Below are 25,328 nucleotides of genomic sequence, written 5' to 3'. Positions count from 1 at the left end.
ATTCAACGTACATGTATACAATAATAAAGCCAACACCTGTCTTTATCCACAGGGATAAAGTCAAACACCAACTCCGTCACTTTTACACGCGCATTTTCTGTCTGCCATTTTGGATGTCAAAAATGCGACTGGCTCACAGAGAAGCGGAAATGGTTAGATCCGTATTGTAGATGCATCCGCGTCGAGCGAGGGGTACATTATGGGGACTTTAAGTCCGCTTATCGATTAAAACTATGACTTCCAAAAAGTCTTTGCTGCACTTCGAAAACGACATAAGGAATTATCTTAACCATAAAATAATATCCATTACTCAATTTGGAAATAGTTGTATCCGTAAGTAGTTAGTTCGACTTCGTGATTTTCCCCCAGAACCGAATACTGTGTTCCCCATATAAACCTTCTCGATAAGAAATCATAACTCTTCATTTTTTTAACACGTCAGCTGTAGGTAAACAGGGGAATAAATTGTATAAAACTATATCTACTTGAGTTGCAGAAACTGGACTATTGGTAATTTCTCAACATAGCAAATTAATCGATATAGATCAATGGAGAGCTTGTCTAAAGCACTGCGAAACGCCCCTTAATTATTTATTTATACTGTTATATTTCAATTCTTCGGACAAAACAATATAACAAGCAGAGGTCGTCTAGGGAAAGGCAAAAGTAATCAACAACAAAATACCCCCAAAAATGTGCCCTCCCAGACCTTGCTCATTTAAAAAGAGTACAAATTATGAATGAAGTGACGTAGATTTTGAGAAAGAGGTAATATTGTTCGCTCAAATGATAAAATACTTCAGGCTTGAAGCCTTAGGCATCTGAAAGCACACACTAAAAAATGGTGTTTTATCTTTTTTGTTATTTTCTTGCAACTTCGATGACCAATTGTGAGTCCAACTTCACAGATTTGTTATTTTGCATTGGGATACACCGTGTGAGGATACAGGTCTTTGACAACACCCAAAGGTGTCCAGTGCCATTACATAATTTTTAAGAAGTTGAATGTTGTTCTTTCGAACTGTGTCACATTGCGCAATTCATAATAATCAGTTTCCTTCATTTCATCTCGGGTTATACGTCTCGTGGCTAGTCTCGGTATCAGTCTCATAACCTACTATTTGTTGATCAAACGTGCTCACTTTGCACCTGGTGTCGGTCTTGGTCCCAGACTTCCTTGTCTCGACTATTAAACATTGATTACTTCAAACTACACCAAAACGCAACACGAAGTGACAAAGAAAAGGGGAAGTTGTGTTTGTGTTTCTTTGTTACACTTAAAGTGTCTGGTTGTCTAGATTTAACAATTTATTTGTTTTACTTAGGACCTCCCCCACACTCATCCTTAATCTTAAATAATGTAGAATCCTTATTTTTCTTTGCCTGGTTATTTATTTTGTATTCACTCATCTTCGACACTTCTTTGTATCGCTTCATATACAGTTCCAAATAAAATCTTACTGGTCTGCCAAGAGCACAGTGTCGTGGAATTTCATTTGTATGCCTGTTATCCTGCTATAATATTATCAAGTGACACCCATATCACTAACGGACTCACTTGAAACGAACAAAAAACATTCATATCGTGACGTGTATTTCTATTGAAAATAGGCCTGCTGGCAACAACATTTTAAATCCTATAAAGTCACTGTTTTATGGATATCCAGTTCAATATCAGTTCATTTCCCCCCTTTTTCATGAAACATAAATTCTGCATTTGATTCAATTCGAAGTCCATCAGTAATTATGCTTAGGGCCAATTGCGAATCGCCGATAATTCCTCACAGTATCTCTAATGTAATTAACTCAAAAGTCCTTAAGGGTTCATTACGTTTTCCCGTAATACACTACCGGAATTTCCTCTTCAGTTTTTAACCAAATAATTTCCTGATTGTTTGCTTAAAAAAAAAATTAAAAAGATCACATCTCAACTCTAGAGCATGTGATTTTCGTGTTCTAAAAAAAACGTGTAGGCCTTCATAGTAAACCACATCCGAATTTAAAGGGGTTGAGTTGTCGGCCAAACTCTCAGAAAAATGCTGCACGCGCATCCCCTTTAAAGGCACTGGACACTATAGGTATTTACTCAAATAATTGTTAGCATAAACAATCACTCGACTCGGGCAATAGAGAGAAATTGTTAGTAAAAAAAAAATAATAATAAAAAATAATAATAATAATAATAATAATAATAATAATAATAATAATAATAACAACGAAGTAACGTAGTTTTTAGAGAAAGAAGTAATTTTTAACTAAAATATTTGTTTTTTGATTTCGAGACATCAGAATTAGATTTTGAGGTCTCGAAATCAAGCATCTGAAAGCATACAACTTCGTGTGACAAGGGTGTTTTTTCTTTCATTATTATCTCGCAGCTTCGACCACCAATTGAGCTCACATTTTCACAGATTTGTTATTCCTGCATATTATGTTTAGATACACCAAGTGAGAAGACTGGTCTTTGACAATTACCAATAGTGTCCAGTGTCTTTAAGGAGGTGAGTTTGCGGAAAAATTATAATACGCGCAGTCCCTTTAAAATACTACCTTCTATTTCTGGATATAAATTTAACAATGTCTCTTCGATATCAAATTAGTTAACCACAACATAATTTTCCCTAATACTTGTGTGAATATAATAAAAACAGTCTATTAATATTCTATGTGGTAATGTTAATAATGAATAGTACTTGAATGCAATAGACCTTATCGCAAATACCAATGCGCAAGCGCAGACTGTTGAATGATGTGCATTGTGGGATATATATGGATCAAATTTGGATACCAGCTAGACCACAATGCACCTAATTCCAAGCTTTACGCGCGCGCCCCGGTATTTGCGAAAAGGTCTATGATACTGTAAACAATACACCCAACCTCGTTCCCAGTGGTGTACGACCTCGCCGCACCTATTGTCTTTCTTTTCCACAATAACTTGCTCGGTCGTAACCCCTAGAAGAATATTCTCTAACACGAATACAAAATCTGAGAAGCGTTACTTCTGTTACGCTTCTTATATTCAAATAGTTGGGGGATTAAAATGTGATATTTTTTTCCATAACCGGTAGAACTTCGAAAGTGAAAATATCTTGTACATTGTACTGTCTAAACTCCCAAAACTTTGTATTGCCGTAAATTTTCAGAATCATACAGACCCCTTGAAAGATCGGATAATTCAATGATGCTTATTTTGGTATAACTCCAAAAGTTAATCACCCTTAAAGGCAGTGGACACTATTGGTAATTACTCAAAATAATTATTAGCATAAAACCTTTCTTGGTGACGAGTTATGGGGAGAGGTTGATGGTATAAAACATTGTGAGAAACGGCTCCCTCTGAAGTAATTTTTTTACGAATTTGATTTCGAGATTCAGATTTAGAACTTGAGGTTTCGAAATCAACCATCTAAACGCACACAACTTCGTGTGACAAGGGTGTTTTTTCTTTCATTATTATCTCGTAAGTTCGATGACCGATTGAGCTCAAAATTTCACAGGTTTGTTATTTTATGCGTATGTTGAGATACACCAACTGTGAAAGCTAGTCTTTGACAATTACCAATAGTGTCCACTGCCTTTAAATCCCTCTCTCTGAAACCGAATTCCTTTTGAGGAAATTGTGGGTTTTATTGTCAACATTTTTGTTGAGCAATAATTTTTAGAGTGCCCGGAGCGGGTGGGTGTGGGTGGGTGAAAACAATGAAGAATATTTCTCATCAAAATAAAGCAACGGAAGTAAAGTCGTGGGTGTTTTTTTCAAAAGTAAGTCCATTGGAAAATTCCATGCATTTTTTTAATCAATTGCTTTCTCAGCTTATTTTTTTCCGGAATCACGGTTTTTCCATAAAAATTGTAACAAAATAAAGATGCAACGAAAAGAACGTATAGGCACATAGTTGTCAAATTTGCTAAAAGTTTTTTTTTAATTTTCTTTTTTAAGTTGGTCCCTTGGAACAGATCCATGTATTTTTAAATTAATTGCATACCTTTTACCAGGGGTTGTTTCTCAGAATTTTTTTTTAAGTGGATATCAGGTTTTCCAAGATAAAAATTGTAACAAAATAGATAACGCAGATAATCGTCTTTACAAAAGTCCAAAAGAAAAATCCATGTATTAATTATTTCCATATGGAAAGGTTTGCAATAACACAATGGTTCTCTCTAATTGAGTTGGGGAGGTTCTGAAAAGAACATTTGGTTTAAACTTGAAGTCTCGATCAGATGCTCCAATCGTTGTGTCATTTGCTCCCGGATCATGTAGATTTTCCCAGATAGTTCCGGTAGTCAACTTACAAAACGTCCAATTGAAAAATCCACGTAATATTAATGGCTTCCTGTGGCTTGTAACTCTCAGTTTGGGGAGATTGCAGTTTTTCCCAGAAAAAAATTGTAACAAAATAAACAACGTGGGTAGTCATCTTTCAAAAAGACATCTATCTCAGTTCTTAAAGTTCCGGGATCTCGATTTCAAGATAATCGCATGACCACGTGCATGAGCGGGTGGGGGATTCAACGGGTGACTACTCGGTGCTTGATACCGGTGTCAGATGCAATTGTGTCCGCCATGCAAAACTGTTGCATTATGCAGCAGCGTCCGGGCGGACACGATTGCATATGCAAAACCGTCCGGCGGACATTATTGCATATGCAATAATGTCTTCCGGATAGTATTGCATAGAGGACATAATTGCATGCGACACAGGAAGTCATCGTTGTCAAGTCATTCAATTAACCGGGAACTAGTTTCCCTATAAACAACACCTCGTGCTATCCGTTCAACCTACGCTTCATCTGTTTCTATTTATTTGTTTATTTAATTAAACACACTGAACACGTTTGGTAATTGTCAAAGACCAGTGTTTTCACTTTGTGTGTTTCATCATAAGTATAAAATAACAAGCTTGTGAGAATTTGGGCTCAGTTGGTCATCGAAGTTGCGAGAATATTATGAAAGAAAAAACACCCTTGTTGGACTAATTCGTGTGCTTTCATATAGGAATAAAATACTTCTAGCTAGAAGTCTTTTATTATTTTAGTGAGAAGTTACCTCTTTCTCAAAAACTACATTACTTCAGTGGGAGTCGTTTCCCACAATGTTTTATACTATCAACAGCTCTCCAATGTTCGTTACCAAGTCAGTTTTGAAGTTAATATTTGCTTTGAGTAATTACCAAATGTGTACCTTCCATTTAAAGCCATAATCGGTTTTGGTAAACAGTATTGTCCAAGTCCCACACTTCGTGTATCACAACTTATATAAAAAATAACAAACCTGTGAAAATTTAGGCTCAATCGGTCATCGGAGTCGGGAGAAAATAACGGGAAAACCCACTCTTGTTTCCGCACGTTTCGCCGTGTCATGATATGTGTTTAAAATAAATCCGTAATTCTCGCTATCGAGAATTGATATTGTTTTAATGTTTTCTCAAAAAGTAAAGCATTTCATGGAGTAATATTTCAAGAGAAGTCTTTCACCATTACCTTCTGTAAACCCTGTAAACATTATTTGTAAATCTGTGAACTTTTTTTTTTTTTTCTGTACCGAAAGTGTATCCTTATACAGCTCAATGGCTGTTTTACTTTATAGCCCCAATTCGAAATCTGAACTTCGTTGTTAATGTTGAATTTTTTGTTAAAGCTCCCACGCTGCTGCCCCCAAACTCTGGAATGATTTACCTCACAGCATCCGCCACTCTAGCTCACTAGCAGCCTTCAAGAAATCTCTCAAAACCCACCTGTTCAACTGATTTGCTTGCTTTATTTATTCTTTGCTCTTTGTTTATTTTGTGTGTACAGCGCTGTGGTACTTTCCCCTGTTAGTTAGAGCGCTTTATAAATACATTGTATTATTATTATTATAAGTTTTGATTTGATAATTTGAATGCTGTTCAAAATAGTTGTCCATTACAATCAGACAATTTTTGTGTATTTTACATTAATATTGAAAGGCACAACACAAGCGCTTAAAAGAGGCAGCCCCCCCCCCCGCCCAAAGACGAAGAGAAAAAAAATCCTACTTTTATTCAAATTACCAATATCGTGCCTAAACTGACATCAGCATAATAACAATAGCATAACTTAACCAGTTAATAAGAAACAGGCAAGTAAACATAAACTCTTCTTGTCACATTATTACAGCTTTATTAAATATTCTTCACCGCAAAATATTTGTATCAACATTTTTCACTTAATCTTTCACAAGCTTTGCCTTGGCGTAGTAAGACAAACAAACAACAAAACAAGAAACAAATTACATGATTTTCTGAAAGTAAATAATATGTACACACCTTGATAAAATAATTGTAAAAACTACTTTGTTATTGCTATTTGCTGAGGGAAAAAACAGCAATTTTTATCAATACGAATATTGCTTATTAATTTGTACAACATAGAAGACACTTTTTTTAAATACAGATACAATTCTTAATATACATATAATAGTTATTTTTTTTTCATTAAAATCAACCAAGTAAAAACTTCAAGACATTGATTTTGCAATGAAGGCATTTTCTGTAGAAAAAAAAACAGGAGAAATGTCAAACAACTGTCTCAGACAACACACACAAAAATATACATTTCCGAAGGAACAAAATATTTCCAAAGGAAACACTTATATATTTCAAAAGAAACATATATTTCCAAAAGGAACTAATAGTTCAAAATAAAATATATATTTCACATTGACTGTGCAATGAAGGCCTTTTGTGTAATAAAGACAGGAGAATGTCAAAATACTGTGGAATACTACAACAATACCATACATTTCCAAAAGAAATATCATTTCCGAAAGAAACATATTATTAACAAAGAACCATATATTTCCAAAAGCAACACCATTTCCAAAAGAAACTTGTCCTAGAGATCAATTTTTAACAAATAGAAACAGGACCTTTGCCTACAGAAACACCAACACAAAACAACACTTTCAAGAGACATTTGTGTACCAATTGTCGTTTTTAAACAGCTGAAACAAGTAATATATTATTAGAAAACGTAAACAGAAATAATAAATTAATCTTATAATTCATTATATAGTACAATATTTATACAGCCCATCCTATATACACTTAAAAGAAATAATTGTCTAATGCCAATACCAACCGAAATTTATACAAATACCATGACTATCATATCTAAAGTTAGAGTAGGGGCCAATTTCATAGAGCTGCTAAGAGAGAGCTAACCCTTGACATATGCTGTAAGTAAGCTGGAATCTGAAGTATCTAATTTGTTAGAAAGGGGAAACGGAGGTAAAGTACATGACTAAAACAAAAGTGCTGAGAGAAAAAATGCTTAAAATAACAAAAAATAACAAAAAATAACAAGCTTTTTGGAAATTTCAAACAAAAAAGGGAAAAGAAAGTGGAAAGTTGAGAAAATATAAATAAATTATACTGCATGTTATAACCCTCATTTTAATGTCTTTGCAAAATGAATATTATATATGGATACAATAATTGGTAATTCGCAATGACTCAATGTTTGGTTGTGAATTTTATTATTTCTTAAAGTGTTAGATTGAAAGTCAATCTAATCGATTGAAACAGTGACAACTGCAGATAATTTTGTCACTAGTTTAATTTTGCAGAAATCACCAATATTCCATTATTTGCATTAACATTAAATATGGTAATCTATAAGGCACTCTGTATAGTAACTAAATAATTTATTCATTTATTTGCTTATTCATTTATTTGCAATCATGATACTGAGCACATTGAAAACCATCAAATATAAACCAAACTTTCTTTAGTGCTGAAAAAATGTTTACGATTTCAAACGTGATGGACGAAGAAATTTTTTTATTCTGGATGGAATTTGTCTTATTTTATTTCTTCAAAAAATTGTAAGGCAGAAAATTTATTTTGCATAAATTACACACTTTGGATCATAATTTAGAAAAGAAATACAAAAGAAATACAAAACTTGCAAAAACTGGCACTTGCAACTATCAAGCCAACGCGCATCTTATTTAAAAAAGAAAATGCAGCAACAAATATATATCCAACAATTATTTTGTTTATAAAAAACTTGAGCCATGATATGAAAATTGATACAAAATATATCTTTGGTGTTTAATGCCCTAATACTACATGTAGAAGGCAAGATTATTACTCAAACACTTGTATCAGATATTCCGTAATAGATATCTCGTTAAAAAACACCACCCTAAACCTACCACCGTCACCCACCACCCTTAACACCACTTTTAAACCTTTCAAATGATCTCACATCTGATTTGCCAACAATCATGAACTTCAAAGATGGTGCAATCCTTAAAAGTATTTTCCAAGAGAAGTTTTGTATCTTAAGTAGGTCACAACAATTTAAGAAACGGTTTGTTGCCTCCCAATTTCTTTCCTGTTTGTAAGTCTCAAAGATGGCCTCATTGCAAGGTTTTTCTCAGGGACGATGGTCTTTCTTTGAGATCTCAAATTAAACAGAAATTACCTTGCATTTTGTATCATGATTTCTTCTGGTTGTGAGGCCTAGGACTATCACGTATCTCATGTCAGAGAGGATTGTCTTGTCTCAAGAAAGTTACCGGTCATGAAGAGTGATCTCGCCTCTGCCTCTTCATCTCCCGGTCTCTTTTGTTGTCCTCTGAAGCGGGATGCTCCTTGAATGTGATGTTTGCATCCTCAAGGAGGATTTTCTTGTCTGAAGAAAGTTACAGTTCATGAGAAGTGATCTCGTCTCTGCCGTTTCATCTCCCGGTCTCTTTTTTCATCCTCTGAAGCCGGATGCTCCTTTAATGTGACGTGGCATCCCCAAGAGTCCAGGAGGACATTCTTGTCTCAAGAAAGTTGCCGTTCAGGAGAAGTGATCTCGTCTCTGCCGTTTCATCTCCCGATCCCGCTTGTCGTCCTCTGAAGCTGGATGCTCCTTGAATGTGATGTTTGCATCCTCAAGGGTCGAGGATGAGATTCTCGTCTCGAATCTGTCGCGTCCTCGCTCTCGCCTCTTCCTTATAAAGCTGTGAGTCAGAAGCTGAGTCGCTGTTGGTCTCTCATTCTGATCCCTGGAATCAAATTTATCGAAAAGAATATTAAATTTGGAGGCATTGCATGTTGAGGTGTCAGTGTATATTCGGTTTGCAGTAACACCCATGTGTGGCGTGTCCTGGCCAAGCGGATCAGTGCACCCAACTCGAGCTCTTGTGTTTCTGAGTCAGCAGAGAGTGGGTTTTAGTCCCAGTCGTAACCATTGTGTCCTTAAATATTATTGCTCCTTTCTTGCACCCGGAACAAAGAAATTGACAACATAGGGAAACCACCAGTTAGAGGGCTAGATAGCTCTGTTGGTAGAGCAGCGGCACGTTAATCCAGTCCTTGGTTCAAATCCCGCTCTAGTAAATTTTCTCTGTTCAACCCTAAATCTTGTTTTCTTCTAAAACTTTGGTTTTCCCTCTTTCTTTCTACAGATTTTAAGTTCGCAGGTTTAAGTTCCACTCTGGTAAATCTTTCTTTGTACACCCCAAAACAAATTAACTTGATGTTTACCGTGTTAGGCAGGCATTGACAAACTCTCTTGCCTGGCGAGAGAACTTTTCAGGCAGCTGTGGTATAGGGCCTGAGCCTGACCCGATGGCAAAGATGGCCGACATTGGTTGCATCTCAGACCACGGTGGCTTTCTCAAAGCCATCTCAAAGACGGTGCATCCAATGCTCCTGAAAGTCGGATAAAAATAAGACATCTTAGAACAGAAGAAAGTAAAACAAACCTCAAATAAGGCATGTAGTCAGTTCTTTTTTACTTTTGAGTTTTGCATTTTATACAAATATTGTTCTACTGATTGCTTCGTCCTTTGAGGGCTATTGATTGCCTTGCTTTCCACCTCTGGGACTCTGGTTCGAATCCCACCGGGGGGCACTATTACGATTGGGTTTTCAGTCCCTACTTGACTACGTAGGTTTTCCCTGGAATAATTCTCTAGGGTTATCCTCCCACATCTAAAACTGAAATTTCTTCATCATCTTCTCATTCTTGTCCGGCTCTAATCAAAGTGTTAAGAATATTTATTCAGACCTACATGTAGATCTGATAGGCCTACTCACCACATGTCTGATTTCTTGCCGTGACCGGTCTCCATTATAACTTCGGGTGCCATCCAGTACGGTGTTCCCCTCATTGACTTCAGAAGGTTCTGACTCTGGCTGATGTTGATACAGAGCCGTTTAGCGCAGCCAAAGTCAATCAACTTGATTACCCCGTTGGACATCAACATGATGTTGGCACCTTTGATGTCCCTGTAAAAAAGGATGGCAGTTAAAATCTGCCTTGCCCTCATACAGGTTTTTGCATCCTGAAAGTTTTTACATCATTGAGTGTTGTTCCTTGAAAGGAGCTGTTCAAATATTCCATCAAGCTCATAATGAATTTGTGCTTACATTTTACACGATAAAAGTTGTTCTTCACTTTGTGGAGTGCTTCGGAATAGGTAACTAGAATGATGGCGCTCTACAAATACCTGATTGGTTTGATTGATTGACTGATTGATTGATTGATTGATAATAATATTAATAATTAATAGTGGCTTGTTATATAGTGCTCAAGACACTTCAACATGCAGTAATTTCCTGCAAGGCATGTTCGGTGCAATTGATTGATTTTGATTGATTGAGTTTGATTGATTGACTAATTGATTGATTGAAGATGGCATTTACCTGTGAATGACGTCTTTTGAATGAAGGTACTCAGTTCCTTGTAGAATCTGTTTTGTGTAACGGCAGAATACTGGTTCTTCCAGGGCCCCAAAGCGGGCCAGAAGGGATGCGATGGAACCACCGGGGATGAACTGCATGAAGATGTTGACTGTGCTACCCTCGAGGGAAACGCCCAAGAACCTGAGATATCAAGATATGAATAATATAAATAATATTCTTTCACTGGCTTTATGTCCTATCCAAAGGACAAGCCAATAATAGTCAAGTGTCTTGCTTAAGGGCACAAGTGTCACGATCGGGACTCCAACCCACACCCTGGTGATCAGAAATCCCAGAGCTTGAATCCAGTTGACCGCTCGGCCAGGGCGCGCCAAGCCATTATGATTTTGTTTACTCTTGACCTGGAATTTCACAAAGGCCATGTCCCCCGTTGCCCTGATCTTGGCCTTGGTGCCCCTTCATCCCATCGCATAGACTTTAAGATGAGAAAATAGAATTAGCTGTTGCAAACAACTTACCAACCAAATGGACCGAGAGTATAAATGCAAAAAATAGTTAATGGCCTGACGTTTCGACCCTAGCAGAGTCTTTCTCGAAGGCTAAATGACAACACAACAAACATGAACAGGTAACTAAGTGAAACATAGGCAGTGAAGTGGAAATACATGAATGGGGTTAGAAAGCATACATAAAAAAGACTTTAAGATTTTACAAAATGAAAATGGCCTTGCCCTCTCTAAGATGATAGTCCAGGCCCGCTACTCACCCAACAATATTCCTATGTCTTAGAGTCTTAAGAAGCTCAACCTCTTCCTGGAGTTTCTCATATTGTTGTCTTGACTTGTGCTTATTGTCTTTGTCGCTTAGTTGCACCTGCTTAACGGCAATGAGCTGGCCAGTGTTGGTGAGACCACAGTAAACCTGCAACAAAGACGAGGGTGAGAGTCATGAAAATCTAAAACTGAGAATCTAGATCTTAGTAGCTACATTGAAATGATAGAAAATGTCCCTTTTGATCACCCCTGGATCTATAGATTCCAAGGCGCTTTTGGCAACAATATCCCCAGAACCAATTGGAGATTATCGTTACATGGTGTTACTGCAAACTTTACGATATCTAATTTCCACCTATGAAAGTTTTAAATCCTATTTAAATATCCCCAGTGCTAAAAGAATTTGATCCTAAAAAAGTGCCTTACTTATTTAATTTGCAGCACCTTAAAGCCAGTGGACACTTTCGGTAAACAGTGTTGTCCAAGGCCCACCTGTTGTGTGTCACAACTTATATATAATATAACAAACCTGTGAAAATTTAGGCTCAATCGGTCATCAGGGTTGGGAGAAAATAACGGGAAAACCCACCCTTGTTTCCGCACATTTCGCCGTGTCATGACAAGTGTTTACTATAAATCCGTAATTCTCGTTGTCAAGAATTGATAATTGTTTTACGGTTTTCTCAAAAAGTAAAGCATTTCATGGAATAATATTTAAAGAGAAGTCTTTTACCATTACCTTCTGTAAGTTATTTGTAAATCTGTGAACTTTTATTTTAATTTTTTTTTCTGAAAGTGTATAATGGCTTTAAATACCTGGTAGACTTTAACTCCTTATTTCTATACTCTTGAAAAATTCAAATCAAAAACAAATTTCTCACCACTCCAAATGCCCCTCTTCCTAATATGTTGCCCTTCTTCCAGTGAAGTAGTTCCCCCTCGGACTCGGAGAAGTTTGTACTTGAGCTCTGGCTACGCTCACTGCTAAGACCACTCGACTGAGTGTTGTGCAACTATAAAGAAGAAAAAGAACAGTATAAACTTTTTGAAATACATATATCCAAGTTTGGCATACTATTTTGGCATTTGGGTTGGCTCAGTGGCTATCTAAGACCACTTGAGTGAGTGTTGTGCAACTGAAAGTATTTACGAAGAAGAAAAAATAAACGATAATAATTTTCTGGAAAATAACTATCATAAGTATATGAATTGGGCATTTGGGTTGGCTCCGTGGCTTCGTAAGAACAATTGAGTGGGTGTTGAGCAACTGTAATGAAAGAAAAAGAAACAGTATCAACCTTTTGGAAAAAAATATCACAAGTATATTATTTGGGTTGGCTCAGTGGCTTGTTAAGACCTCTTGAAATACTGTAGTGTTGAACTGAAAGTATTTATAAAGCAGAAATACAAACTTGGAATTTTTTTGAAAATAAATATCACAAATTATACTCTTTGTGGCTACTTAAGAACACTTGAGTGAGTGTTGTGCAAACAAAATTGTTTGTAATATAATATATATATATCATGTAGTGTTGGGTAGGTGTACAATAAATTGAACAAAATAGTGAATAAAATAAAGTGAACAAAAATGTTTTGAGAAGATTCTTGAAATGTGAGATTGTGGTAGCTTGTAATGTGAAGAGGGAAATTGAGGTCCAGCAAACTGAAACTACATTCACCATATGTTTTGGTGGCAATTTTCTGAATAACAAGGGAGTCTTTTTGTTTGATGAATGGAGGATTCTTGAAAGCCCCAGCCACGGCACAATGAAGTGATGAATGATGGAGTGATAAACATAAGGACAAAATATAAATCTTACCTCATTGGTATCGGACATAAAAGTCCTGAAGGCTGAGAAAGGTCTTGAAGACGCTTCGCTGAACTCTGACCCAGCGAGACTTTGATTCAACCAATCCGAAGATTCAGGCTCAACGGAATCAAGATCACCCTCCCTCGACGACGGACGATTCAGCGACGGGAACTCAAAATGGCCGTCACCAGTCTGCGATAGTAGCGTGTTGAACTCTTGAATGGTGCTCATGGAGACACTTTTAACGTGTTCCGTAAGAATCTGCTCTTTGTCTCGTACGGCTTCGTCAACATCCTCGTCATCCCCCTCGAGGTCAATCTGATCATTAAGAAAGACTTCCGAATCATCTGAGATGTTACTTTCCTTGCGCTTAGATGTAGAAGCAGGTGGAAGCTGCGATTCTTGTCTGAAATTTCAACAGGGTATGAGAATAAGATAAAAACAGTCTTTTTGTGTTTGTTTTGATGTAAAGGCCGAGATGACTTTCCCATTGGGGTTAATATTAGTAATTGGTTGATTGATGGATTGATTGATTGATTTATAACCAATTTAACTTAATTGTTTCAAACACCATCAATGAAGATCCATGGCAACAAAACTCTTATATCACTTTGATTTCGTAATAGGTCTATTTTGTACCTAACTGGAGGATTTCTTGCCTTATGCCTTGCCTTTTTAAATATGTTTGTTCATTGGTGTTTGTGCTTGTTTTTTGACGCCCTGCTTTTTTATAGTCTTTGTAATTTTGTATTTCTTTCTGTGTACTGATGTTTTTTTAACCAACTGTAACCACTGTGCATATTAAGCCATTCGCGTGTTTGATTTTAATAATGTCTGGTACTATGACGTGGTTGATCACAAGTCATCACATAAGTTTGAATTCCTTAGACTATTGACCCCTTGCACGTGTATCACCCGTGGCGACCACCATGTTGGTGGGCAGTTAGGTTTACGTGTATTAACACCGCATCGCCTAAAATGCTCACTTTACTGCATAACGCGCAGCATAGAGTTATATATAAAAACGCACAGTGAAATTGCCCACCAGTATGGCGCATTCAAGATTTTTCTGCTGATGACGTCAGGTGAAATGGGTCAATAGAGACAGTTGCTATGTCACATCATTCAGGCAAGCTTTTGCATAGTTATGTAAGAGACAGTGAACACCCATACACGATTCTGATTGGATGTGTACGGCACAATGGGTACAAGGGTCTGCTCATCTGGAGGTTGCTATACAAAAGCTTGCCCAGAACCATTTGACATATCAACTGTCTCTATAGTCTGAGGAACTCAATTGTAAGCGGTAATTTGTGATCAAGCATTACAAGACATAATTCAAATCTAACAAGCAAATGGCTTTTTATAATAATAATAATAACCTTATTTACATAGCGCTTTTTACAAAAGCGATTAAAAGGGCTTATTTAGCCTTCGGGCTGCAATACGGTGTGAATAAACCAATAATAATAATAACAACAATAATCACTTACCTATTCTCATCGCCAAGACGGTTCTTATTTAGAACCTCCGGCATGGAGAACCCTCTCCTCCTTGTCGGTGAATCTTTAGACGATGATGGCGGACTGAAATCTTTATCCGGCAGCCTACTCTTCAACGGAGACACCATGTCCTCGACCTTATTGCACTGTTCTCTCCACTTTGGTCTCAAGATCTTACTGTGGTCCTCCTCATCGAGAGCTGCATTCTGACACTCCTTCCAAGAACTCTTAACTTTGACAACCTTCCTGGCATCAGCTGCGCTCTCTTCATCAGCATTTTTCTTTTTCTCAACTACTTTAGTTGGCGGCTCACTGTGTCTTCTCTTGATGCTCCCTCGGGGGACCCTGGTAAGCTCCGAGATGATAACATTTGTCCTGGAAGGTAGAGGTGGCTTGTGAGAGATTTTATCTGCTGTTGGGTCTTTCTCCTCGGTACTTTGGTTCTCGATTCCCTCCCCTTGGTTGAGTTCTGAAGGTACAGATCCTTTCACAACTTTCTCCTGATGGTTAGACAAGTCACTTGTATTAGCATTTGTTTCTGCATTCTCAATTGTTTCATGATCACGTATCCTGAAGACTTTAAGAAACTCTGGATTTGTTTCGTATGAGGATACATCTTCCCCTCCATAACTAACGTCACTTCTCTCTGTCTGACTGCCTGATGCTCCCGAGGTGATAATTCTTGGGGTAGCGCTTTCAACTTTCTCATCATCAGTGATTTTCGCAAGAGGGAAGTCTTGCTGACCTGGTTCTTTTGGCTGAGGAATAGTCTTTTCAAATAATACTTGTTCAGGTTCAGATTGATGAGGAATAGTCTTTTCAGATAATACTTGTTCAGGTTCAGATTGATGAGGAATAGTCTTTTCAGATAATACTTGTTCAGATTCAGATTGATTTGGGGAAGCTGTTTTAATGGCAGAGGTGATCTGCTGTTCACGACTGGAAGACGGCTCTCTACGAGGATCAACTGTTCCATCGTCTAACCTTTCTACATTCTCTCTCTCAAAATTGAATTTTTTTTTTATGTTCGCCCGGTTCAGGTCGTTCTCAGAGGAGCAGTCACTCTTCAGAGAGTCGCCAAACTGTTTGATCGCACCCATTGTGTCGGGGATAAAGTGAGGTGTATCAACTTCTAATGGACTCATGATATTAGCAATGTCTTTGATCACGTTGGGGCTCAACGGATGAAGCCTGCATAGTTCATTCAGCATTAGGGTGTTGTGAGGGCTAAGCATCGCACCCTTGTTGACAGCAGGCATGGCATCCGACTCTGACGACGAGTCTGATGAACTGTCGAAAGCAGAGCGGTCATGAATGATGATATCGGATGTTTCGTTTTTCTTCGTCTGGATGTGCCAACCCTGCCCTGTAATGAACGCTTTTGTGGTCGAGTCAGATTCGCTGAGGAGGTGTAACTTGCCCTGTTTTGAGGAGGTCTTGGCTTTTGCCTTCCCACCTGTCTTGGTCTTGGCTTTCTTCTGCAGACTGATTGCATCTGTATCTTGCTTCTTCTTCGGACGAGTTTTACCTCCACTTCCGAGCTTCCCTACTTTCCCCCCACTACCCGGTCGCCCATTCTTCCCTCTACCTTTCTGGGAGCTCTGCCCGATGATGGCGATCTTCCTAAGACTTCCTTTGAGTGCTGGTTTTCTAGGAGCCTCTTTACTGCTGACAATCCGCTTCCGGGATTTGGAATGCGTACTAGGTCTGTCGTAAGTGGGCAAGCTACTTGTAGAGGTGACCTGGTTTCTTGGCTTCCACGGAATGATATCCATAATATCTGTGATGACTGGCGTGTGTTCTACGATAACTCTTGGATCTCGAGGAGTTTCGAACGAGGAATCACTGCGTGGAGAAACCTCTGGTGATTTGAACTTGTGAAAGTGAAAGTTGGTCACCTTTGGTTTCGGGAGATGAGGACTCTTGGGGCTTAGTGAATCTTTCATCTCTTCCGACACTTCATTCACAACAGTTTCTCTATCATTTACGGACTGTTCCTTTGAAAGCACCTCTGATGGTTTTTTGTTTTGTTCTTTGGATTTCAAATCTGAGACAGATTTGCCGACGGCCTTGATGGCAGACTTAGATTGTCCTTTCCCGGGATCTTTGGATTGCTTTCTTGGCGGCGGTTTCCCAGCTGGGACATTCCTACTCCGAGGTACTTTCTTTGCAATCGCTTTCTTCTCATCACTAACAGTAATTTCCTTAAATTGTAGTTTCACTGCATCTTCGGACGAAGACAATTTAACTCCCTCTTCGTTTTCACCTTTCTCTTCATCGGAGACGAACACAACCTCCTCATAAACCTCCTCAACGCTCTCAGCACAGTCAGATTTTACACTTCCTTCCGATTGAAGTTCTGCCGTTTTTGAATTTCCTTTGATATCCTTCTCTCTTAGGAGATGTTTAGCGACTTTGGTATCGGTAATTGCCGATTTCTTGATGATATCTGGTATAAAGCTCTTCCTTTTCGCTTTCCCAGGACCAACTGCTGGAGATTTTGTCACAGGTTTTACCTTTTTTGAATCTTCTTGGGTCTGTTTACTTTGAGCTCTTTCGTTACTGACGTTTATTTTTTCAATCAGCTCCTCCAGCTCTAATCCAACCCCTTCATCTGACGAAACAGTCCATTTTGTGTTTGGAGAAAGCTTAACGCCATGATTAACATTTCTTATTTCAGTCTTGATCAAGTTATTTCCCGACCCAAAACTTTTCGAGAGGGAAGGTTCTCCCTTGGAGGCCTGAATCCTCGGCGAGGCTTTCTCTGCTGACCCTGCCGGTGATTTAGAACCCTGATTATATCCAGGCCTCGGACTGACCTTTGGCATCTCGCCGGACGCAGAGAGCAAGTCCATTTTAAAGTCAGGGGTGTCCGCTTTGACGATCGCCTTCTCTACTAATGCCTCCGATTTACCCTGTTTCGTTAGTTCTGAGGTTTTCAGCGACCTCTTCGTCGAATCTCCCTTTGAGGTATATATTTTACTGTCTTTCTTCACAGCTTCGACAGATTTTCTAGTGATTCTGAATTCAGCGCCTGATTTATCATTTACAGATTTGTAATCCGTTTTCTTTGGGGTAGAACTTTTACCACTCAGTCTCCCAAACAGTAATTTCGATTCTTGACTTCCAGATCTCTCTGCACTCGTCCTTTCATTCTCAGAGCTACTCTGGGAATTGCTCTGACTTTTATTCACAGAGTCTCCTTTAAGAGTCGTTGGCTTGTCTTCTCGACTCGTTTGCCTCGAAGGGCTTTTGCTGTTTTCAGAGTTTACTGAAGGTTTTGTATTTGAGTTCAATCGGACTGAGTTAGATCCTTGTATACGTTTGGTATCCGTAGCGTCCTGATAACCTGGGGTCTTGCTACCAACTTGTTGTTTTACAAGCACATTAGAATCAACATCCTTTTCCTGTTTGACTTTACTTGCAAATTTTGTAACTTTTTCATCAGCTGCTGTTTCATTTTTCATTCCATTATCAGCCTTTTCTGGTTTAGTACCCTGTTTCACAGAGCTGCCATGCAACAGTTGCAGCTTTTCTCGAGTGTTCTTTGCCTCAACCTCCTTCTGCAAGGCCACGATGTTCTCATCCAACCTCGCCTTTTCAAGACTAACTTGTCTCTCAAGAACACTTCCAGATGAACTACCTGAGCTTTTTGGATTTGTTCTTGATGTCTTATTATCCGAACCAGGTACAGAATTTTGTGAGGTAGTCTTTCGCCTGGCCTTCTCAACTAATTCCTGTTTACCTTCAGATGTATGCAGCTGTTGCTTAACCAGGGGAACGTGTCTGCTATTAGTGTTTGGTTCAACTGAAGTTACAGCAGTGTGTAGAGTAATTTGAGTTGTTGCACTTGTGGGTATTGTCTTTGCTCTGCTTTCCGCAGACTTTGTGTCTTCTCTGATCGTCGTCGCCGACGGCGTCATCTTCACACCGAGACGATTCTTCACAGGGTTTTTTACAAGATGCATCTCACTGTCAAAACGCAACAGCGGACTCGGAGTGGAGAACGTACTCGCTGACGATGAGGAGATGCTTGTTGACCCTTGACCCGAGTCTGTCGATACCTCTTTCTGCTGACTAATACGTGTCGTTTCAATGCGGAATGTTTTCAGAGGATCCAAGATGGATTTTGTCCTGCTTAGCATGAGCTGTCCATTGGTATTATACTCCCCTTTGATGTCCAGATTGTACATACTCCTCTGAAGAAGCTGATCGTTGTTTGGTTGCTCGTCTTCGTCCTCAAATTCAAAGATCGTTTCTTGGACGTTTTCAGAGTGGTGGGAGGGCGAAGGTGGAAGGACGTGACGAGACGTTGGGTTGAAGAGATGGACGGTGTCTGGCATGGGGCTTGGGGTGCTTAGACGGAGATGCATTTGTTCTGTTGTTGAGTGGGAAACAAAAAACAGAAAATACAATCAGTTTTAATAGAAACTTTGAAAATGTTTATTAGAATCCTGCAAGATTATTTCATCCGAGGTGACCTTATACATGTAGGGTAGAAATCAATTTAAGTATATCAGTTTAAAACGAAGTTGTGTAAATTTAGTAAGCACCCTGCAAGACTATAATATAAAGCTGTTAAGCAGAAAATTCTGCGCAGCAAATTCTTTTTGCTAAGCACATTTCAACTCCTGCGAATTATTCATTGCAAATTTGTATCACATTCGCAGGAAGTATAAACCTGGACTTTAAAACCTTGAGTGGAGGGTAACCTGACTATTCCTACCTAGATTTAATGGATGTATCTGCATGTTTGATCTCACTGGAGCTCTCTTAGGAGGCGAGTTACCAGACTCTTCATCTCCACTTGTATTACTGCTAAAGTTGCTCGATGATCTCTGGAACTTACGACCTGAAAATGAAAAAAAAAAAATCATGGAGATTTTCATTTTCATTGCACAAAGCTCCTTTCAAATTGTTGTAAAATCAATTTAGCAGAGTGTTATTTACTATAAAGAATAAGCAAATACGACTTACCTTTTTTAATGTAGTCAATGCACGCCCCAGTGAGATCAAGCACACTGGGATTTGACCCCCTCCTTCCCGCTGATAGTCTCCTCTCTGCAGTTGGTGGTGTGGGGTTGATCGAGGCATCCACTTTTTCATGACTTCGTCGCCTCTCCAAAAATGGGTTGAGCGGGCCGGTTACCAACCTCTGAAATCTAAAAGTGGAGATAAGAAAATGTGTCACCTTTGCCTGCGCTATAAGAAAAGAGAATAATACACATGCCACAGGGCATCATCAGGGATAGGACACTAGAGGGCGCAATTTTGTGTAAATTCTTAGCCATTTCCTTGGCGACATATGGAACAATGCAAATGTAGTATTCGCTCTACAGGTACATGTAAGTCGAGTGATGTTGACTCGTTAAGTATAGATATCTAAGATTGATGATCCTACCTCATGTCTTGAAAATTCTCGTCAAGATCCAGTCCAACGACAGTCACAGGCAGCTGAGAGACATCAGATGTTGCCTTGGAAACAGGATCAGCTGAAACAGAAGGGAAATTTTTAAATCAATGATTGATAATTTTGGAGGGTTCATGTCCAATTGTTTTAAGGAAAGTCAGTAGCTTAGTCAGCTGTGCTGAGGGACCATGGTAATTCAGACACCGATACACGAGTAGCATGATCTTAAGTTTGGTAGTCTAGCAATGTCTAGTTGGTAAGACACTGCTCTAGAAATGCAAGGGTCGTGGGTTTGAATGCCACCTGAATAATATGCCCGTGATATTTTTTCACAAGACTCGGGAAAGTTCTCAGTATACAGTGCTAACACACATCGGTGTATGGGCAAGATTACTTGAAACACAAAACCTACAGGGTCTCACAGATGCTATCTGTTACACTTAAAGTGTCATTGCCCGAGCTTGGGGTGTGCTCTTGTCCTTTGCGTTTGTTCAACTTATCTTTAATCTTGATAAATAAATTCTGGCTTAAAAAAACTTCGAGCTTTAAGCCCTGCAGTCTTGTGGATTTTCTCCCAAGAATCGAACCCTGTTGAAGTTTTTGATCGTACATTGTGAATTTTTCAATTCAATTAATTCAAAAACACATTTATTTCCATACTTCTATGACAATTATTGACAATTACATGTACTGCGAAGTAGAAACAAGCAGAAATAACTTTAAGTATAAAATCAGTAAGCAGGATTAATGTAATATATAGAGTATGGGACTATTTTGATAGGCAGAAGCTTGTAAACAAAAACAGCCAGACATACAAACAAACAAGATAGACAGACAAACATGCCAACAAAAGGACAGACGAACATAATACATGACAACTACTCTGACGCAAGATAGATAGGCCTATCATGTAGATAGGCCTATCATGTAGGAATGGAACAACCTTCATGGTTTCACAGCTAATGGCTTTGACACTTACAATGTCTTTGGCCGAGCTTGGCATGTGTTCTCGTCTTCTGTTGTCTCAACTGAGCATCGCTCTCACTCCCTGGTATTGTGTTCGTCCGTGGCCGCCCTCCAAATAATGACCTGGAAACAAAAATTATAACACTGAAGTCAATCTTTGCTTCACTTCAAATTATTTACATGTTATCCAGTAAGCTTCCCTAGTGGTTAGTTATTTGACATTTGAAATAAAAAAGTTGCATCCCCTCAACTCTTTCATGTGCCGCCAACAGGTTGCTAGGGACCGGTTTAAATCCCTTTAGTTGTAAGATGAATCGGACACACAGTTTTAAGAATGGGAAAGAGGACTCTTGTTGAAAAAAAGATAAACCAAGACGAAGATGAAATCATCAGAACAACAAACCTGGAAGCAGGTTTCTTGGGTTTCTCAGGAGAGTTTCCCGGTGCCGGTCCAGAAGAATACTCCAAGACTCTTGGCGTCTTAGGAGGAGCGGGGAGTTTCACAGAAGATGGAGTCCCACACCTCGAGGAGGCACGGGGAAGACCGAGTTTCCGTGGCAACGAGCTCGGAGTGAATCGACCGCTGTCTATGTCACGTAACATCTGTTCCTCCGCTAGTACTGCTTTGTGAGCTTCGGTCATCTTACGAATTATACGTTCTAAAAATAAGGAGGGAATTTCAATAGATGACGCAAATAATTTGAGATGCATCCAAGAAGTGTAAAGTGAAAATGCTTCCATGTTCGCTGGAGTCAACATGACAAATAACCATCAGTGTGGCAATGAACCAAACCTATCCACTTAAAAACAACAGTTGTCCGAGACTCGCAGGGCACTCTTACAGAAACATCATCTATTAATATGTCTCTCAACTGGTCAGAACCAAAACATTGAGGGAGGAGAAGGGGAAGGCAGAAGCTGAGCTATAAAGATGTATTTGATGGGGACATCAGGGTGCTTCCAGCTGATCATCCCAACTAAATCTCAACATGACTCCGATCTCGGTCGACTAGAGTGAGAGAATTAGGGACATGTTGTTCATTCTACAACACGCAAGGGATCGAAAGGGGAAAACAGAAGCTCAGCTATAGAGATGTTTTTGACATCTGGTGCTTCCAGCTGATCTATCTAGCTGATCTATCCAACTGACTCAGTGATGTGCGTTGTATCTTGTGCTATTTTTGTATCTGCCTGTTGTTACATTTTTATATTTGGTGGTTTTTTTTTTACTCATGTGAGCAATGAAATTTCTTCTTTTAGAGATCAATAAAGTTTTCTTGTGTCTTATTATGACAAGAATGGGCAAATCTTGGTCGCGAATGAAAGAGAGATTTCTTACTTTCTGGTGTGGCATTGACAGACGACCCAGGTCTCGGAGTAACCCCCATGGAATCACTGGTACTCCTGTCATCACCAGTTCCCCAACTCTCTGCCATACGGGAGGGGGGTTTGACTGGAGTTAGCACCATGTCACGTTTAGCTTGAGTAGCCTCTGTCCACGCTTCTGTATACAGAAAAAAAAAAATGTTTTTATCATACTCGTTATCACTAAAGCCCTTTTCACATCATATCTCTTATCCCCATGAAATACAGCCCTCGGGCTAAGCCCCGGGACTTTTGTTACCCTACAGTTACTCTGACACACCCACACTGTGTCCCTACTCCAAAGGGTTCTGGTTGACCGCTTACCCCTACTCCAGAGCAGGGGTGACTATTCCCCTGGGTTTGCCCTATTGCCGGAGCAGACCAGGGGTAAAGCGATCATAGTGGGTACCTGTGAGGGCAGAGGTGGTTCTTGTGATTTCAAATAGCTTAGTACACTACATACTTGGCTGCACAAGCTGTATACTCCCCAAGGAGCTGAGATTTTTTTAAGGAATGAAATATATGATCCGGTGCAGCAATGATAATTTTTTGAAATTGGGTTATATAAGAGTCAAATTATAATAATTAAGACTTCACTAGCTTGAAGAGAAGAGTAACGTACCTCTTAGAGCATGTTTAAGTTTCTTCGTTTTGGCCACATCAACGGGAGTGTTCCCGCTGTCATCGACTAAAGTAACATCAGCTCCTCGATCAAGCAGTTTGGTGGCTGCTTGAAGCTGACCTGAGTAAGCCTAGAACAAGAGAAACATCAAAATTACATTAGTTCATAAAGTAGGAAACATTTTTCTCATAATGATGTCATCAGATGTTTGGATGGTCACAAAGTTTGCACCAGAAGGTTAATAAACACAATGGCAATGTACACTTTTTAAATGTGACGTGTTCTTCCACACTCACAAAATTGTGGACTACTGAATATGTAATGTACCAGATGTGGTATAGAACTTTCCATCTTTTATACACAAACTGCCTGAAGTCTTTCAATAATTTGTTTGGCATCTGATGAAAGAACACAAATTTGTGCAACAAGGGTATATTTTCTTTTCATTATTCTCTTGCAAGTTCCATGACTAACTGAGCCAAATTTTTTACAGATTTGTGATTCTATGCATATGTTGGAATACACTAAGTGAGAATACTGGTCTTTGACAACTACCAAAGGTGTCCAATGTCTTTAAGGAAGAATGTTGGAGTTGCTAAACTTACTGAAACATGAAGCGGCGTTGATCCAGCATACCCTCTAGCATTTACATCAACTCCATTCTCAAGTAGCGCTATCAAAATCTCAACCTGTCCGCTCTGAGACGCGGAGTGGATAGGCGCCAAGGATCTTCTATCCCTCATCTCCATGCCGACAGGCTTGCTCATCAGGATCACCGCAATCTCCTCAGAGATCTTAGACTTGGAGGAGGCGGCAAAGTGGAGAGGGGTCCTTCCTTCGGAGTCGGGAGTGGTTAGGTCGGCTCGATGGTGGAGAAGCTCTCGGACCACGGCTTCCGGACTGTAGTTCTCTAGTACTGTGCCGACTGATAGGAAAACAAAGGACACATTTGTAGATGTTTAATCTAAAACCTTCAATCTCAATTTGTGTTTCAATCCAAAGAGTTCACAACTCGAATGACGGGAAAACCAAAGAAATTGTAATAAATCTACCTCGACATTTGTCCCTGCTACATCTACATGTCTCCCAGTGCGTTGGGAATGGTTCCAAGTGCTCCAACCACCAAACCTCCAACCAAATCTTACGTAGTTTCCAGGCCAGGTCTTGGTACTTTTGCATCTTTTCTAAGCTTGGTCGATATCACGATATTATCGAATATCGCGATATTAATTTGGATACGATTTCAATATCGGATGGATTTGGTTTTAATCGAAGTATCGATATATCGCGATATATCGCGATATATCGCACCCCATAGGTTTGGAGTAAAACCAGAAGAATAGGTCATTAGAACACCTCTCTTATGCTAGGACTGTCTCTTCTACAACTTTCACTTGGAGTTTTAAGACTGATGATGTCAAATTTCTTTAATCGCGATTATATCGAATATCGCGATATATTGTCGGATATATCGTGAATAAAATAAATCGATATCGCCCAAGCTTAATCTTTTCTACCTCTTTCAAAAGCTACATGTACCCTTACATAATCACCAGGCACAGCTATGTCAATGATGTGGCACATCTTCTTTGTCTTATCTAAGGCTACAAAATCCGGAGGCCTTTGTTCTATAACATGATCATTCTGAATATAAAAGTCCCACAAGATCTTCCTCAATCTCTACAACTTTTTCCCAAACACGGTTGTACCATTTCGCACCATTTATCATTGGTATTATTAGTATTATTGTGAATATGTTCATGTACTCACTCTTTTCGAAGAGGTCCACATCCCTGGTGACAAGGAGCAGCGGAGTGAAGCCGTCAGCGTTTCGACAGTTAATGTCTAGCACCTTACTCTCATTCTGAAACCCAAAAAGTTATCCAATTATTAAGATGTCCAGCCCTGTCTGAGTGGTTCATTTTTTGAAAGGCCGAAGACACCAAGGCATCTTCTCCTTGGTAAAGGGCACCCTATGAGGAAATTGTAAATTTCTAGCAGAGCGTTTTAAGGGCACCAAGGATTGGGTTTTCAGTCCCTACTTGACTTTGTGAGTTTTCCTGGAACAACTCTCTAGGGTTTTCCTCCAACATCTAAAACTGACTTTTTCTTCATTGTCTCCTCTCTTCTCATTTGGCTCTTACATGTATAAGAGCATTTAGAAAATGTATAACAAAGAACTTTTAACAAAAACCACTAAGTTCTAATT

The 25,328-nt window shown here is 39.1% G+C and overlaps 1 protein-coding gene across 2 annotated transcripts in view; it reads right to left on the bottom strand.

The window, feature by feature from the left end:
- Positions 1–6,121: 6,121 nt before the first annotated feature.
- The window catches only part of LOC117299249, a 35,232-nt gene continuing 16,025 nt past the window's right edge, over positions 6,122–25,328 (bottom strand). For both annotated transcript variants that reach the window (XM_033782725.1, XM_033782726.1), the window contains exons 5-21: positions 24,890–24,983; positions 23,725–24,044; positions 23,120–23,249; positions 22,472–22,636; positions 21,536–21,791; positions 21,146–21,255; positions 20,158–20,248; positions 19,734–19,918; positions 19,483–19,608; positions 14,748–19,134; positions 13,264–13,660; positions 12,325–12,456; positions 11,437–11,591; positions 10,671–10,850; positions 10,062–10,253; positions 9,507–9,674; positions 6,122–9,025 (exon numbers count right to left, since the gene is read on the bottom strand). In XM_033782725.1, the coding sequence (XP_033638616.1) occupies positions 8,818–9,025; positions 9,507–9,674; positions 10,062–10,253; positions 10,671–10,850; positions 11,437–11,591; positions 12,325–12,456; positions 13,264–13,660; positions 14,748–19,134; positions 19,483–19,608; positions 19,734–19,918; positions 20,158–20,248; positions 21,146–21,255; positions 21,536–21,791; positions 22,472–22,636; positions 23,120–23,249; positions 23,725–24,044; positions 24,890–24,983 (7,296 nt within the window). In that variant the 3' untranslated portion in view covers positions 6,122–8,817. The remainder of the gene's footprint in view (positions 9,026–9,506; positions 9,675–10,061; positions 10,254–10,670; positions 10,851–11,436; positions 11,592–12,324; positions 12,457–13,263; positions 13,661–14,747; positions 19,135–19,482; positions 19,609–19,733; positions 19,919–20,157; positions 20,249–21,145; positions 21,256–21,535; positions 21,792–22,471; positions 22,637–23,119; positions 23,250–23,724; positions 24,045–24,889; positions 24,984–25,328) is intronic.

Source organism: Asterias rubens, chromosome 14 (assembly GCF_902459465.1).
Source record: "Asterias rubens chromosome 14, eAstRub1.3, whole genome shotgun sequence".
In the NCBI taxonomy this organism is placed as follows: domain Eukaryota; kingdom Metazoa; phylum Echinodermata; class Asteroidea; order Forcipulatida; family Asteriidae; genus Asterias; species Asterias rubens.
This window is presented reverse-complemented; position numbering and strand designations above follow the sequence as displayed.